Here is a 16,988-nt window from a genome sequence, read left to right on the forward strand (position 1 = left end):
CATCGCCTCCTAAAACTGAGGCCAAGCCATAATCAATTTCAAAAACTGATGTCGGTCGTAGTCAGATGATTCAAGAATATGCGTGGTCATGGTCGGTTTACCGGCCAGAGGCAAGAGTCTCATAGCCGGAAAAGGTATGTCCTCGCAGCATCCATTATTGAGGGAAGCATTGCTAATGCATACAGCAATGCGCTATCTTGCCTGGGTTGGAGTAAAAGCTCGCATATTCAATGTGGGGACGTACCGCAGAAATGCTACTCCCCAACCCAGCGCCAATTTCTTTGACCCTCATAACTCAGAGGGAGAGAAGATGAGGCGCGCTGCTGCTGAGGCGGCCATCACGGACATGATCAAATGGTTCAAGAATGGCCAAGGCGTTGTGGCGATTCTCGACGCTACGAATTCGACGAAGAAAAGACGCCGCTGGATCCACGAGACATGTCGTGATGCCGGTATTGAGACGCTATTCGTCGAGTCAGTATGTGATGATGAAGAACTTATCATGAACAATATCCTGGAAGTGAAAACCACATCGCCCGACTACAAGGGGCAGGACCCTGAAGTTGCTGCTTTGGACTTTCGCAATCGAATTCGTAACTACGAGAAGGTGTATGAAGGCATCGACGATGATGAAAAGGAGTTTACCTATGTCAAGCTCATCAACGTCGGCTCTACCGTTATTATAAACCAGATCAAGAATTACTTGTCAAGTCGCTTGGTTTATTACATCCAGAATCTTCACATCAAACCCCGTTCAATTTGGCTTTCTCGGGTATGTTGTCGCAAACAATTTTACGTATGCCTTGCTAACATGTTCTAGCACGGAGAGTCGCAGTATAATTTGACAGGAAAGATTGGAGGCGACTCGAGCATTTCTGAGCGCGGAGAAGCATATGCCAAGGCCCTTCCAGGCCTTCTCAGGAAGTCCGGTGTCCCACCTAACACCAAGCTTGTGATTTGGACCTCAACTCTCAAGCGTACGATCCAAACCGCCCGCCACCTTGCTGCCGAAACCGGTTACGAGAAGCTGGAATGGAAAGCTCTCGACGAGCTTGACTCTGGAGTTTGCGATGGTCTTACATATGAAGAAATCGCAGAGCGGTATCCCGAAGATTTCGCAGCTCGAGACGAAGACAAGTACAATTATCGCTACCGTGGAGGAGAATCATATCGCGACGTCGTGATTCGGCTTGAGCCCATCATCATGGAGCTGGAACGCAGTGAGAATGTCATCATTGTTACCCACCAAGCCGTCCTGCGCTGTATCTATGCATACTTCCTCAACATTCCGCAGGAGAAAAGTCCGTGGATGGAGGTTCCTTTACATACTCTGATCAAGCTCACACCTCGCGCATACGGAACCGAGGAGAAGCGCTTCAAGGCTGATATCCCTGCTGTTTCAACGTGGCGTGCTAAGGGCACATCCGCAAAACACCAGGACTATCCCACTGAAGTGAAGACTTAAGAACTCCTCAAATCATATGTTCTGCATTTGGGTACTATTGCCTGGGACTCCGTCTTCTTGGTATGCCGTACAGTTTGGAGGCTGCGCCTTCTGCGATTCGTGCATCATACTTCTTCTGGTTATGCCGTCCCTTGCCACTGCCACCAATGGGAATTGCCTCGTCTCCGCTCGAAAGCATGCCTGGCCTCCCCGATTCGTATGTCCTTTCATTTCAGTCGGTGATATTATTAGAATATTTATTACACGAAGAGAAAGGCGTTCCCTCATTTGTCACACACCATCCCGCTGTTTGGAACAGCAACTTTCTACCTGGTGGAACTAGTCGTTTTTAGCTTATAGTAAAATTCATGTAGATAGAATACTCCAATGAAGGCTCTAATCAGACTCAATCAGCTGGCAAGCACTTCACATATGACCACAATGGTAACTTTTTGTTAGTACAGTACCTATACAGCGAATGCCTCAGGCTGTCACATGGGCGGGAAGCGTTTCGGGGATCATCTGGCTTGGCGGCGGAGCATTGAAGCTCAACTCCCCAAACGACGACATGCCAGCATGAGGAGCTGCTTCGCAAGCTGTGCTCGTTAATCCCTGGCGTCTTCGCGCTGGACATGACTCGAGTCTCTCTCTTTGAAGGTCAAGGGGCGCGACGACCACCGTAAAAGATCGCCGCCCAACCAACCATGCTCTCCGCATTCACAGCTCGGCCTCTCGTCGAGCTCAAACAACGAGACAAGTCGCGAATCGAATCGGTCCTTGCATACGGCGACAAAGTTCTCGTCGGACTGAACAACGGAAGCTTACGAATCTACCGAGTCAACGAAGTTGAGCACGATACGCCGCATCAGGCTACCGAGAATAACAACCGCCATGACGATGGTGACGCCGGCGGACAGCCCATAACGCAGAACGGGGATAGCGGCGATCACAACAATGCAGCGGCAAAAACAACAGTGAAGCAGACGGACTTATTACGTGAACTAGAGAAGTTCTCGCGGTATAAAATCGAGCAGCTGGCGTTGATCAAGGAGGCAAAGCTCCTTGTCTCCTTATCCGGCGGATACGTCTCCATTCATGACTTGCAAACCTACGAACTCCAGGAGCAACTTACGCGGACAAAGGGGGCTACGAATTTTGCCGTGACGTCGAATATTGTCAATGATCCCGAAACCGGTGTGCCATCGATCGTGTCCCGCCTTGCGGTCGCCGTGAAGAGGAAGATACTCCTGTGGTCCTGGCGGGATATGGAGTTGGAGAATGATACGGCCGAGTTGACGCTTGTGAGTGGTATAAAGACCCTTACTTGGGTTTCTGGGACGAGGCTGGTGGCTGGGCTGGGCTCGAACTTTGTCCTGGTGGACATTGAGACGAAAACGGTCACTGATTTAGTCGGACCGGGAAGCATCGGAGGCCTTGGAGGGCAGGAAACCGGCCGTCTAGCGGGCGTTGGTGTTGCCAGCATGAGCTACATTGGGATTGGCGGTGCGGCGCCGAAGCCACTGGCTGCCCGGCTCAGCGAAGGACAGGTCTTGTTGGCCAAGGATATCAATACGCAATTTATCGATGTCGAAGGGAACTCGCTGGGGCGGCGGCAGATCCCATGGAGCAGTGCGCCTGCAGATATAGGATACTCATATCCATTTTTGCTGGCGCTGCACGAGTCCTCGAAGGGGATGTTGGAAGTCCGAAATCCAGAAACGTTGTCGTTGCTTCAGTCTATCTCACTACCGTCCGCAAATACGATGCACATCGGTCAGCCTACGATAAGCTTAGCCCATGCCGGCAAAGGGTTCTTGGTGGCAAGTGACCGAACTGTATGGAGAATGGAAGCGTTGGATTATGACAGCCAGATCGACTCTCTCGTAGAGAAGGGTTATCTTGATGAGGCCATCAGTCTCGCTACCATGCTCGAAGATGCACTCCTCAGAGACAAAGAAGGTCGAATACGCGCGATTAAACTCGAAAAGGCGCAGGGTCTATTTAGTCTACAGAAATACCGACAGTCCCTCGAGCTCTTTACTGACGTCTCTGCGCCTCCGGAGACGGTTATACGGCTCTACCCTAAGATTATCGCCGGTGATCTGACATCTGTCAACGAAGAGGAAGATGAACTGGAAGAGAGCACAACAGAAAGCCAACCGAAACCACAAGATGGTCAAACCCAGGTCGACGGAAATCATTACGAGGAAGCACCCCCCGTCAAAGCCTTGAACCATACTCCGTCAATGATGTCCTTCCTCCGAACGCGCGATGAAGGAAGCGGCAGTGACTCGGGCAGCATCCGTGGAAAGCCAGCAGAAGAGCTACGCCCATGCAAACCTCTTACTGGGAAAGATCTTAAGCTTGCTGTTCGCGAGCTGCAGGCGTACCTCGCTGATGTCCGTCGCAGATTCCAACGATTCTTGAATCCCGACGGCTCTCTCAAGGTAGCTGACCCGCCGACCAATGCAGCAAACGACGAGTACACCGTTTCCGTGATGAAGCTTCTCGACCTAACGACAGACAGTGAAGAAGACTTTGGCGAGAAACTGCGCGAGAAGGCAAAGCTCGTCGATACAACCCTTTTCAGATCTCACATGTATGCCACGCCTTCTCTGGCAGGGTCCCTCTTCCGCATAGCCAACTTTTGCGACCCTGAAGTCGTAATGGAGAAGCTTGAAGAAACCGGCCGACACAACGATCTCATCGACTTTTTATACGGCAAGAGGATGCATCGTCAAGCTCTTGAGCTCCTCAAAAAGTTTGGTCAATCTGACTCTGAGAAAGAAACGGCGCCACAACTGCATGGCCCTCAGAGAATGATTGCTTATCTGCAGCATCTACCTCCAGATCAAATAGATCTTATTCTAGAGTTTGCAGAATGGCCCGTCCGTGCGGAGCCCGAATTAGGCATGGAAATCTTCCTTGCAGACACTGAGAATGCGGAAACGCTACCCCGAGATAAAGTGCTTGAGTTCCTGCAGAAAATTGATGTCAAACTGGCTGTTCGATATCTCGAACATGTTACTGGAGAGCTGAATGACTTGACACCCGATTTGCACCAGAGGCTTGTTAGTCTCTACTTGGACCGCTTGCAGAAACGCAAAAGCGATGAGAATGAGTTTCCTAGTGAAGAAGACTACCTGGAGTGGGCAGAGAAGTTCATCAACATGTTACAGTCTAGCGACCAGTACTCGCCTTCCAAGATTTTGGGGCGCCTGGATCGTGAGGGTGCGTTGGGAATCTCTCTTCTACTGGATATCCGGTGCTGATACTTGATAGACCCGGAATTTTTCAAAGCCCGTGCAATCCTATTTAGCAAGATGGGGCAGCATAGACAAGCTTTGGAGATCTACGTTTTCAAGATTGAAGATTATGACAAGGCAGAAGAGTACGTAATCAAACCGAGGAGCTCTTGACGGAGTGCTAACATAGACAGATACTGCAATCATCTTCACCGGACAGAAGATACGCCCACACCTAGCGGCCCAGCAGCGGAGTATTCAGCGCTTGCTCCATCGGATGAAGGGCCCTCAATATACTTGACCTTGCTGTCCCTGTACCTAACCCCACCACACGGGCACAAACCGCGGTACGGTCCTGCCCTTGACATTCTAGCCAAGCATGGATCCCGACTGCCCGCCAACTCTGCGTTAGACTTAATCCCTGAATCCCTCCCTGTCAAGGAACTCGAGTTCTACTTCAAGGGCCGCATGCGCGTGGCAAACACAATCCTGAACGAGAGCAGAATTACTGCAAACCTCCTCAAAGTTCAGAACATCAAGACACGTGCGCAGCTGCTGGTCGGCGAGGGAACGGATGGGAAGTCATCGAGATCGAGGCATGTCACAGTCACCGAAGAACGGGTCTGTGGTGTCTGTTACAAGAGAATTGGCGGGAGTGTGATTAATGTGTTCCCTGAGTAAGTCGGCTTTTTTCCCTGCAAACAGTGGCGGCTGATCTTGCTAACACGTCGCAGTAATACTGTTGTACATCTAGGCTGTGCCAGCCGCATGCCCTCTTCGTAATTGTATGTGTTCTCAGTACATAGATCCGAGATTTGTGATATGTGGCATTGATTCATTTGAGCGCGTCTTTTGCATTTTCGTCGCTATCCAGTTCAGAGAGGCCATGGAGCGTGTGAGATGGCGAATCTTTCGTTCTTGATACCCAGGGATAATGAGATTACCCAAGGACTCAACATTGATTAGCGATTTGTCGATGTACTATAGCGTTCCCGTGGTGGGATCGGGTCCTCCCAATATAGGCCTTTTCTTGTGGATCTGACATCGGCTCTTCCACACTCGCGTAGCCACCATATGATTTGCGCTCGCTCAAGCATCGTCCTCGACAACTTCTTCTCCGTAGTTTTCTTCCTCTTTGGCTTCCTTCTCCGACAACTGACGGCCTTGCGCTTCGGCAGCTTTTTTGTCTTCCTCCATCTGCTGGGTAAGAAAGACGTTTATATCATTCTGCAGCTCGGGAACGAGTTTTCTGAGCTCCGAGAGATAAGCGACCTTGGTTTTCACGTCTTGTTGGGAGGGATTCGGTGGGGTTGAGTGGATTGTGTGCTCGAACGTGCCATTCAGCTGGGGCGAGGAATATGCGGCGCTGAAGGTATTCGTCCGACTGTGGTCCGTGGAGGGGGCCATTTTGCTATTGTTTGACTCTGTCTGCTTGAACTGACTCTAAAATTTTGTGCAGCGAAGAAAAGTTGAAAGAGAGTGGGAGAGGAGAAATTGTAGGCGGGGCAGACTTGCAACGGAAAGCGGCTGGAGACAGGTTCGAGTCCAGCGTGTTGCGGAGCTGAGGGCAAAACGATCGACAGCAATATTGATCGTCTGGCCTAAGTCTTGGGGTCTTGGACTCGTCTCAGGCTGCTGAGTTTCAACTTTCTACTCATCCCGATGCGCTGAACACAATTGTCAACCCAGAAAATGGCGATGCTTGCGGAGTAGACGCCTGACCCTTGCAGTCAATGCCCCCCGTCGATTACATACACAGCCTCGTTCCAACCTCCGCCCAAATGCTGCGCTCGCCTGTCACGCTCTCGCCAGAGCGAACCGCCTCGCGCTCCCCAGTCCCCCCGCGTCACTCCTTTGATGACGAATTCGACCGCCCAGGCTCCTCTGGAAGTGATGCCTCCTCGGTGATCTCGAATGCGACGGCCATCTCTGCATTCCAAACGACCCGCTACAACCCCGGGACCTCCTCCCCTCGACCGACTCTCCGCTCACCTCTGCCTTCCAACAACGGCATTTCCGGCCTCGTGATACCCCCTGCGCGTTCGCCCACCTCCTTCATGCCGCATCATGACTCTAGCAGAAAGCCGTCGGGGCGAGTCCACCCGTCGGATCTGCATAAGCGCTCGCGTCACCACTCGCAGGGGTTCTTCGAGCCCTCTCTACCAACCGCATCGACAACCGACGCCACGCTCTCAGCCTCAAGGATCGCTGCCCAGGCGGCTATGCTGAGCCAGCAGCATTCTGCTGTACAACAACCCTCTAAACGAACAGTGCATGGACACGGCTCAGACGATGGCTCGGTCTCACCCCCACCGCCGCCGCCCACAACTTCGCAAATACCGCCAAGACCAGGATCTTCCACGGGTCAGCATCTACAGAATACGGGGCAAGGCGTAGGCCAGGCTGCTGCAACAACGGCAGCAAACCATGTCTTTCCGCGGATGCCGCCGCCGGGAATGGAACATGCGCTCCCTGAGCGGGAGCACAGGCACAAAGGCGAGAAGTCCAAGATGAAGCTCTTTTCAAAGCCCAAGCATATTGTTATTGGTCGCGATAAAGATGTGAAGGACAAGGCGCTTCCGTCGCCGAACAAGATGGGTGGACTAACTCGGATCGTCAGTGCTTCTACGACCAGCCTGGCAGACACGTTTCCTTCAAATAACTCGTCTATGTACAGCTTGTCGAATGCTTCAGCGAGCACCGTTGTACCGGCGGATAAACCCCCAGCGGTCCCTGAGAAAGACAAGGAGAAGGAGAAGGATAAGGACAAGGCACATCGACATCATCATTTCTTATCGCGACAGAAATTGAAATTGAAAGATCTGAAGGATAGAGACGACCATTTCAACCTCCCCCTCTCGTCTGCGTCAAGCAATTCCAGACCGTCAGATCCAAATGCTCCTCAGTCCCTCTACTCCTTTACACCGGCGTCTCCGAGTGCCACGACCACTACCTTTGGCAAGTCGGTAGGAGGGCTGGATCTCCTTCACGGTGGACGAGCGCTTCGCGACAAGAAGAGGGAAGAAAAGGCGCTTGCAGAAACCGAGCCACCTGAATGGCTGGTAAATTCGACGATGGCCGGTGCAGCATCAGGAGGATTTGCGGGTCCCTCATCGCTTGGAAGCACGGGAGGCATCCTCGCTGAAGCCGCCCTGCGCGAGACGTTACAAGGCTTTGGTCTCCACAATATGAGCCATGAAGACGCATGGGACTTTCTAAAGGCAAAGCTCTTAGTCATCTTTGACGGCGAGGACGTGCGCATTGCGATCGAAGACCTCAATAAGCTTGTTCTCATCCATATTCAGCGCTGCGTGCAGAGACGTACGCCGACGGCTATTGTTGACGATTTGCGGGAGCTTCTTGAGGCCGGATTTGCGACATTGAACCATACACTGAATGGCGTTCCTGATGAAAAATTGGTTCCTCATCTTGTGCAAATCTGGATGCTAGTGTTTGGGACTATACTTCCATTCATCCAGGCTGTTTTCCTGCCCCTCGACCTCGAATTCAAAGGATGCGGGTCAGTGATGAACTCTCGAGAAGCCAAAGAATTCTGGAGTGTCGCTTTGGAAGGAGAATACTGCGGGTGCGACCTCGAAGTTCGCAACCTCGTCCTCATCGCATTCCGCGACATGGTCATTATGGCGCGCTACGACAGCCTCAAGGCTACTTTTTCCCGGCTCAGCCTCGACAACATCAAACTTGGGACATCCGCCTTAAGCGTAACAACAAAAAGCAGCAGCAACAGCGGTCGCCCCGCAACTGCTGCGTCACTTGATGGCGGCTTCAGCAGCTACGGCTCGCAATCCTCGACTCTCCTCAACACAGCCGGCAGTTACTCCTCCGACTCCCTAGGCTATAACCGCAGCCGGGCAGCGTCCAACACATCCTCAAACCCAGACCAGCTCATCTTCCAATCCTTCTCATCTCCCACACAGCGGCCAACCATCATCCACCGTGCAAACACCGCTGATACGTCGCAAGTCATTACCGAGACAGTCGGCCGGATGCTGCAATGCGTGAGTGTCCTCGCAAGCGTCCAGACAAACGACGACTCGCAGGACAAGATCGAGACGTTAAGCAAGGATCTCAAACACAACTGGCTTGGTCGGGGTCGCACAGGCCGGGATAGACGCGGGTTCGTGGGAACCAAGATTCGCCCACCAATTGTCACGAGAGCGGATAGTGACGAGTCTGTGAAGGACGCCACCGCTGCCTTGGATAGGTTGAATCTCCAGCGTCAGGAATTGAGCGTCTTATAACCTTCCAATCTGCTTTTATCTTCTCGTTTTCTTGTACCTTTCCTGGGGTGTACCTTTCCTAGGGTTGGCTTCGTTCTTGTCTGGTACAGAATGAGGCTGCTTGGTGAACATGCGTGGCGCATCAGGGACGTTTTTTTTCAGGTTGTTTGCGTGAGTCTCGCTTAGGTTGGGCAGGCTTCTCAAGGCTGTTGGTTCTGAGTATCATTATCGGCGGTGTTATCTATATGTAGGGTTACTGAATGGAGTCACCCAGGAATTTCAATTATGAATTCACTTCAATTTTGTTAGATGGAGAGTAAGGTCGAGCACTCCTTCTGTAACTGATTGCCCACTAAACCATGATAAAGCCAATCCTGCACCTATGCTATCTCTCGGGGTATCGTATCCAGCCTCCCAACGCCGAGTCCATAAATCCACGAATCAACCAACCTAATCACCAAACTCCCCGTTCCGATGCCCCCCAAATAAACGAAATGAAACAAAATGCAACCAGATACTCCGTAGATCTCAGTGGATTAAGGGGAGGGAAAAAGAGACACACTCATTGACTACTCCTCATCCTCGTCTTCTTCGCCATCGTCTCCTCCATTCACATTGTTCACAGCGCCTGTAGAAGCAGTAACAGCTGCAATAGAAGCAGCAGACACACCATCCTTATCCAACTGCTTGAACTTCTTCTGCAGTGTCGCGGTGGGATACTTGCCTCCTCCGTCGGTGACAATCGCCTCTGAGATCCTCGCCCACTTTTCAGACTCGAATTTGTCTTCGATTTCCTTCTTGAGGCGGAGGAGGCGGGTGGCCTGTACGTGGACACCGGTCAGTCTCTTATAACGGAGAAGTATAATGGCAAAGGAGAAAAAAAAGGAAGAAGAGGATGAAGAGAAGAACGGGAGGAGGGTAAAAGCAACATACATCCTCATCCGGAATCTCCACAAACTTGGCCTTCATAGCCGCATGCCTAAGCCGCAACGTAGTGCCCCCGACTTGAATACCCGTAACGGAGATGAACAGCTTGGTGATCTCCCCCCACGACTTGCCCTCAACGTCGCGCAGGTTGAGGATCATCTTGTCCTCCGTTCCAGCTTCGGCGAGCGAGGAAGGGACGGGCGGGAGTGCTGCTTTGCGTGGGCTGGCTCCCTTGGTGCTGGGGCTGCCGGTACTGTCTTTTCTGGCTCGCTTGGTCGGAGTTGTAGTGTCGCCAGCGGTCTTGCGGGCTCGCTTACTAGGGGTGGATGAGGCTCCAGAGCCCTTTGCAGGCGTGGTGCCGGGCTTTTTGGCGGGTGAGGATTTGGCCTGTTGTGTTTGTTAGCTGGTCGAGTCCAAAACTGCTTGGTCTTGTAGGTTTCTGTGGTGTAATGAGGGCTCTGAAAGGGGTAGATGTATGGTAGAGGTATACATACTTCTTTCACATTTTGGCTTTGGGCAGCCGAGGTAGAGAGGTTCTCGTCCTGTTCTTCCTGCTTTGCTTTCATGGCTGCGTCAAGCTCTCGGCCCTTGGGGGAGTTGATGGGAGTGAAGGAGTTGGAGTCCTCGGTGGGAGTTCCAGCGCGAGAGGTATCTGAGCTCATGTTGAGTGTGTTGGACAGTGTTGTTGACTGGAGAGTAAGAAGATGATGTTCGAGGGTGTGTAAGTGGATATAAGAAGAGAAGAGAGGTATGGAGAGGAAGGTGAGGAGTGATTGAGAGGTTGGTTCTGGTTGATCTTTGAGAGGGTTGGTGTGGTCAGTGTTAAACGGTGTAAGCAGAGAGGTAGAGAGTAACAGGGAGGGTGAGGAAGTGTCACTCAGGGCTGGAGTGTTAACTCCCTATTGTTGGAGCAGTTGAATAGCAATTTGACGACTGTGGTGATGAGCCTGGAGTAGGCACCTAGCATCATAGGTCATAGGCTTCACTTTTGGTTGTCTATCTGAAGTTGTATCTGTTCATACAAAGTGAAGTCCAAGGAGTTGGAGCGAGTCTCATTCTCAGTCCACTCGGTTCTAATGTTACATATTTGCTGGAACATTCAGTCTAGACAACCACAAGGAGGCTCCCTACATGAACTCTTCATCTAGCCATCCCATTGTTGGAGGGAATCGTTAATCGATGATAGCAGTAAGGTGTTGGTGTATCTCGTCGAGTACACTACACAACCTTGGAACCAGGCTCAACTATGCAAGAAACTGATTGGCGCGCTAGTTTGACAGGTTAGTCCTGACGCTTGGTTGCTTATTCGTGTTCAGTTAGCTGCTTGATCCTTGCTCGGCGGTCATTCATACTTGACTAAAAAAGAAAGTGAAGCGACGCGATTCCTTCGCTTTTCCACCCAATTAATCCGCAGCCCATTAAAGCGCCATCGAAGCGGATGTCCAGTCGTACGGTGCCAACCAAATGGGAATAACAGCTGGCTCTCACTGGTAGCGCTAGCTCATGGGTCAGGTTCGAACTTCTCGACGGGGGATTCCCTGCCCTGCTTGACAAAGCGAAACTGGCTGTTCAACTTGAACTGTTCGCGGTGTTTGAAATGCTTGCACTTGCGCTGTCGAAACAACTTGCATGGTATTCGTCTACTCCGTACACCCCGTAGGATCATATCAGTAGGGACTTAACCTAAATGATAATGGCGCAAAAAGCAATCATGGGGAAAAGTACTTGCACTAGCCAGAGCACTGATGACTTTGCATACAACAAGTGAAAAATGAACAATGTCATTCGTCAGGCCTGCCCCATCGTACTTGAGCTACATTTTCTCTTGGGACCTCACGATCAGCGATTCGTGTAAGACGGATCCAGAATTTCGGTGGTCAGTCCAGTCCTTCCGCCCATCCTCCCAGCTCTTGTTCGTCCCGTGTCCATGTTCCATTCCTGACTGCAATTTGGGAGCGGGATGCCTGGCGAGGGAAGCGCCGGTGACCAGAATCGGGTACTTTGTATTATGACGTTGCTGCAGACGATGGATGGATCGCTCGATCACCAGCCAAGTTCCGTCCGAAGATGGTACGTAGGAATAAGAAACTCACCGGGGATGCGCAGGGAAGAATAGCCCGGGAGTCCGCGCGGAGGAGGAAGGGTGTTGTAGGCGTGCGGATCCAGGACCCGGATCTGTATGCCAGCTGGTTAGAACGCTGTTCGATGAGCAGCGAGACGGGAGAACCCCCCAAGGTATATTGGTCAAACTTGGAGAACTGGAAGGTATTTAGCTCAGAAATCTTGTCCCGGGGTACCAGGCATTAAAAGCTGCGACTGCACCCCAAATGTCATCCAGAAACCAGACCCCTGTTGATTTCTTCAGCTCGTTGGGGAAGACGAAGCTGATAAGATGGACTAAGTTCCGCCTCGTCCAGGCTAATGACGATCGTCGAGATAAAAGGAGGTCAAAGAAAGCCAACGTGCATCGTGGGGCGAAGAAGAGGTGGCCGACGGCGCAGGAAAGTATTCAGGTCGGGAGTCATCAGATCACAGATCACATTACCCTCCTAGATCTGGAGTCAGCCTTCACCAGGCATCAGCTCGAGTGAAGCAACAACGAGCATTGCCTGCCAGCTGTGACTCTTGGGGCCTGCGCTGATTGCTTTTCTATCCCTTGTCTCTCTCTTCGACTGTTCCCATCGCTCAGGGTTATATAAGGCTGATCTCTGCCTGTCCAGCCTGGCCGCCTGTGTTTCTGCTTTATTAGAAGCCAACTACTGACTCTCCCCGTTCGCTCATTTCATCTTCCACATCTCTTGGGCTTCAGCCCGTGTCGACCCCATCCTCATATAAGGTTCTTTTTTCCAAGCTGTCAGACTAACACACCGCCAGACCAGCTTCACTTGTTCCCAGCCAATAATTCTCTGGGCCGTCGATGCAAGGCAGGCCACGCACTGAAGCATCGTGGTCTTTATTTTAAGTGCGCCACCTTCATAGATCATCTCGCTGTCCATTTTCTTCTTCGTCTTTCGTCCACCGTTCTTTCTTGTTGCTGGAAGCTTTCACCACCGGCACCTTCCCGCTCCCCGCCCAATCGTTCAGCATCTGCAGTCTTTCAACTTTTTCCATTCTGCGACCTATAACTGTTCCAACTCACACTTACAAATTATTCTTAATGTCCGCAAATCCTAGTCCTTCTCCCCCAAGCTCAAGCAATCCCCGGCGGTCTTCTGTCCTGGAGTTCGAGACGCAAACGAGTCCAAACGCTAACCACAACCTCAGTTCATCTACAGCTCCGCTCCGCGAAGCTCCACAGTGGGTCCCTTCTCCAGTCTCTCAACAGCGCCAGCAAGAAGCTATGGCCGACACTCCGAACACCACGACCACTGCCACAACGCCCGAAAACAAGCACGAAGCTGACCCAGCTGTCGATAACAATGCTGGCAAATCTGAGGCGAAGCCGGCAGTATCGGTTTCGGAGAGCAATTCAAAAAAGACCGCTTGCAAGAAGCACCCTGGAAAGGAACAGGATCCCAACGCTCGAACTCGCAGCTCCAAGAAGAAGACCCGCGCGGGCAAGAGTTCATCAATAGTGACCCCCAGCGACGACAGCTCCTCCGACTTGAGCTCCTCATCTGAGAGTGCCAGTTCAAACGTCTCTGCCCCGGAAGATGAAGACTCCTCGTCAGACTCGTCCGCGCCGGAAGTCGACCGGCATTCTCGGCGGAGGCTAACACGAGCCAAAACGAAGAAGCATCGAAGGCGTAACAAGAAGAAGAAGCTCAAGTCGCGCTATGAGTCTGAAACAGACACCGAGTCAGATGTTGAGGAGACCGAGCACGATGATTCCCTTGATGAGAAACAGCTGAAGAAATTCATCAACAAGATCAAGTCGAAAAAGAAGTCCAGGATACTTGATCCAAAGAGCGACTCTTCTGAAGATCAACAATACGATGATGACGATACGGAACTGCTTGACATATCGCTCACCCTAGCCAAGGCTAAGCTAAAGTCAAAGCAGGCGCAAACGGAAGGGAAACGTGGTAAAGGGCGCGCGAGACGGTCCCTGGGTGATCAGCTTGGGGAAAGCAAGAAGCTGAAGAAGAAGGCTGGTTCAAAGGTTGCTTTCAAACGAGTCGACCAATGTGCGTAATTCCTCCCGCTCTCCCTCTCCCCTCTTGGCGCTGCTGACTTTTTGGCCTGGCTTTGCATAGTATGGGACAATACAATCCACAACTTCAAGCTCACCGAGACCGTCGACGACCCCTCCGTGAATGAATGGGACCAGTATCTCTTCACTGTTCGCCGCAAGTTTGACTGGGATAACAAGTACTTGGAAACGGTTGTGGACCTCAAGAGCAAGCACCTTCGCGACGCTTTGAGCAAGGTCATGGATGGCGTCAAGGGTGTCAGCCTGGTCCAAGAGACGGCTGTGGTCGATCCCAACATGCTCTTCCTGTACCTGGAGGAAACTCGTCAATATATGAAGGAGCTCAAGCAGCAGGCCAAGACAGAGAAGAAAAAGAAGGCAAGGAAGATAGCAGCTATCAAAGCCAGTCATCTGAAAGTCCTCATCAAATACCTGGATATGGACTATGCCGAGACGAAGAAGACGCTATATCCCTTGCTGGAGGCAAATACAATCACCTTCGACCTGCTGTGGGCATTGTTCAAACCGAACACAATTGCGTACGCGCCTACGTACGGAAACCAGGATGAGCCTCGCGCGTTCAAGATTGAGTACGCCACCAAGGAGTCATCGTTCATGAAAGGTCAGTGGTACAGCATTGAAGGCCGGTATCTCGAATACGATGGGAAGACGTTCGGAATGGGAACCATGGCAGCTGAGGTCGAATCGTTTAAGGGAGCCCGGAAGATCACCAGCCTGGGATGTTACCCGCTCAAGTATCATCGCGAAGCCGAGGAGGTTAAAGCGAAGCTCATTGAGCGTGGTAAGAAGTTCGTGGCTTTGAGGGGTATGAACTATCGGTTCCATAAGGGTATGGCATTCTATAAGAAGAAGCGCACGGTCATCAAAGTCAATATCAACGGGCGAGTTATGATTGACCCGGCTATCCACCGTCGGATCAATCCGAACTACCCCATCAGCACGGTCCGCCCTAAAGACCCCGATTTCCTGGGTGACTCCGATGATAGCGATGCTGGGTGTTGTTGTGTCTCAGGGTCGGAGTCGGATCAACCACAAGCTCACCGCCGCGACTCAGATTCACCGCAGTACAAGTACAAGGTTGTTAGGGACGACAATGGCCGGCCTCAAGTCGTCCCGGTAGAGGTTGACGAGAATGGGAACGAAATCCAGAAGGAAAACATGGATGAAGTTGGTGATGCTTCTGAGCGGGATTTTACGGAGGAAGAATTGCTTATAGCGAGCCCGGTCGTTCTGGGGTTTGCTTTTAGTGAAAAACTATGGCTTGAATTCAGCATCTCTGGAATCAGTGATATTGAATGGAATGAAGATGCGTTCCGGTCGCTGGTCCTCCCAGACAATCAAAAGTCGATCGTCAAGGCTTTGGTGGAGTCACACACCTTCTGCGCCGCGCAAAATATCGACGATGTGATTCAAGGAAAGGGCAAAGGCCTCGTTGCTGTGCTCCACGGCCCACCGGGTACTGGCAAAACACTCACAGCTGAAGGAATCGCAGAACTTTTGAAGCGGCCCCTGTACATGGTGAGTGCTGGAGAGCTCGGTACAGACTCAAGGACGTTAGAAGCAGAGTTGAACAAGATCCTGGACATTGCTCACTCTTGGGGAGCCGTGCTCCTCCTTGACGAGGCAGACATCTTCTTGGAGAAGCGAACAATCCAGGACATCCACCGCAACGCACTCGTCAGCATCTTCCTTCGTCTTCTTGAGTACTTCCAGGGTATTCTCTTCCTCACGACTAATCGGGTGGAAACGTTTGACGATGCCTTCCAATCCCGTATCCACGTTGCACTGCGCTACGGTGACCTCACCACAAAAGCCAAGCGCAGCGTATGGAAGATGTTCCTTGAAAAGGTTCAAGCTATGGACGGTGTACAGACAGCCACGTTTACGGACAAGGACTACGATCTTCTGTCACGCCATAACCTCAATGGACGACAGGTGAGTTACCCATTTCCTATCAAGCTTTGTACATCTAGCTAACCGTTGCACAGATCAAAAACTCCGTCCGCACAGCTCAAGCCCTTGCCGTCAATGAGAAAACCCCTCTATCCATGGAGCACATCAAACGTGTTCTTGACGTGGCAGAGACATTCGATCATGATCTACGCGGAGGGACTGGTTACATCGATGCGATGAGGAGTTACACTTGATTGAGTTTGCTTTAATCTCTCCACCTCTGAAGTTCTCTGCTCTGTGCTTGGGATAATGCTTTTAGTGCCTATCTTTCTTGCTTTCCTGCTCCTCATTATTGGATACTTTTGCTCTTTTGTTATGCCTAACAAGAGGGGTTCACGAATCACGAATGATGATTGTTTTGCTGCCTGATTTTATGCATTTGAGGATTTGCATATCTCCACTAGGGAGCTAGACAGAATAACAGAACAGTAGTTAGTTTTGCTCAAGACATCCTCCAAGCAGCTAGTTTCAATGCGTAGTCTATAATGTAAATATATATCGCACAGTTCTCCTTCATCAGGCCGTTGTCCAGGGTCCAGTAGAGAGAAGACAATAAACGCAAGCCAAGCCAATGAGGACTACCAGGCGGCAATATCAGACTGCCTCACCCTGTTTGGTTGATAATCCGAATACCTTTCAAGGTATCTTCATCGCGCCTCTATGGTCTAGTTGGTTATGACGCGAGTCTCATATTTCGATATGACGTTCCTGCTCAAACAGGAATGAGAATTATCTGCGACATCTCGAGGTCCCCAGTTCGATCCTGGGTGGAGGCATGATATTTTACTGCTCATCGGCTTTGTCTTGTGGGTACGTCTTTTTTTTTTGTGTATCTAGTCTCTCTCGGCTTTTTGTGCTTCGGCCACCGACTCACCAGGTGGCAGGGTGGATGAGGGTGGGTCGGCAGGGGACGCTAATTACGCTATCAGATTATCAGATTGAGTGGGCAGGAGAGGTCGAATGACAAGGAAACATATGCCTACGTACTATTAGACAGTGATTGTTCTTATTGCGGAGAACTGAAA

General features: G+C 51.3%; 3 protein-coding genes and 1 non-coding gene across 4 annotated transcripts; 3 read left to right on the top strand and 1 right to left on the bottom strand.

Annotated features, from left to right (window-relative positions):
- Positions 1 to 88: 88 nt before the first annotated feature.
- BJX68DRAFT_256110 (HbrB-domain-containing protein) lies at positions 89 to 8,951 on the top strand (the record flags this gene model as incomplete). Its single annotated transcript, XM_071043141.1, has 10 exons — positions 89 to 134; positions 186 to 772; positions 821 to 1,453; positions 2,131 to 4,675; positions 4,727 to 4,835; positions 4,884 to 5,366; positions 5,503 to 5,584; positions 5,677 to 5,933; positions 6,449 to 8,138; positions 8,169 to 8,951. 10 exons carry the CDS (start codon positions 89 to 91, stop codon positions 8,949 to 8,951), a joined length of 7,215 nt encoding a protein of 2,404 aa, XP_070897612.1.
- A 548-nt stretch (positions 8,952 to 9,499) lies between these two features.
- BJX68DRAFT_268156 (uncharacterized protein) lies at positions 9,500 to 10,519 on the bottom strand (the record flags this gene model as incomplete). Its single annotated transcript, XM_071046004.1, has 3 exons — positions 9,500 to 9,751; positions 9,864 to 10,244; positions 10,352 to 10,519. 3 exons carry the CDS (start codon positions 10,517 to 10,519, stop codon positions 9,500 to 9,502), a joined length of 801 nt encoding a protein of 266 aa, XP_070897613.1.
- A 3,209-nt stretch (positions 10,520 to 13,728) lies between these two features.
- On the top strand, positions 13,729 to 16,393 carry BJX68DRAFT_111807 (ATP-binding protein). Its single transcript, XM_071035923.1, has 3 exons — positions 13,729 to 13,984; positions 14,043 to 15,945; positions 15,999 to 16,393. Coding segments are annotated over exons 1-3 (2,064 nt in total). The 5' UTR covers positions 13,729 to 13,982; the 3' UTR covers positions 16,158 to 16,393.
- A 224-nt stretch (positions 16,394 to 16,617) lies between these two features.
- BJX68DRAFT_t110 lies at positions 16,618 to 16,739 on the top strand. Its single transcript has one exon. It is a non-coding gene; the product is annotated as a tRNA-Met (tRNA).
- Positions 16,740 to 16,988: the final 249 nt, after the last annotated feature.

The sequence above is a fragment of the Aspergillus pseudodeflectus genome (assembly GCF_044049435.1).
Source record: "Aspergillus pseudodeflectus strain CBS 756.74 chromosome Unknown BJX68scaffold_29, whole genome shotgun sequence".
NCBI classification, from domain to species: Eukaryota; Fungi; Ascomycota; class Eurotiomycetes; order Eurotiales; family Aspergillaceae; genus Aspergillus; species Aspergillus pseudodeflectus.

Coding starts and splice junctions, on each gene's coding strand:
- BJX68DRAFT_111807 (XM_071035923.1), top strand. Junction 15,946..15,998: donor ATAACCTCAATGGACGACAG/GTGAGTTACCCA, acceptor ACCGTTGCACAG/ATCAAAAACTCCGTCCGCAC.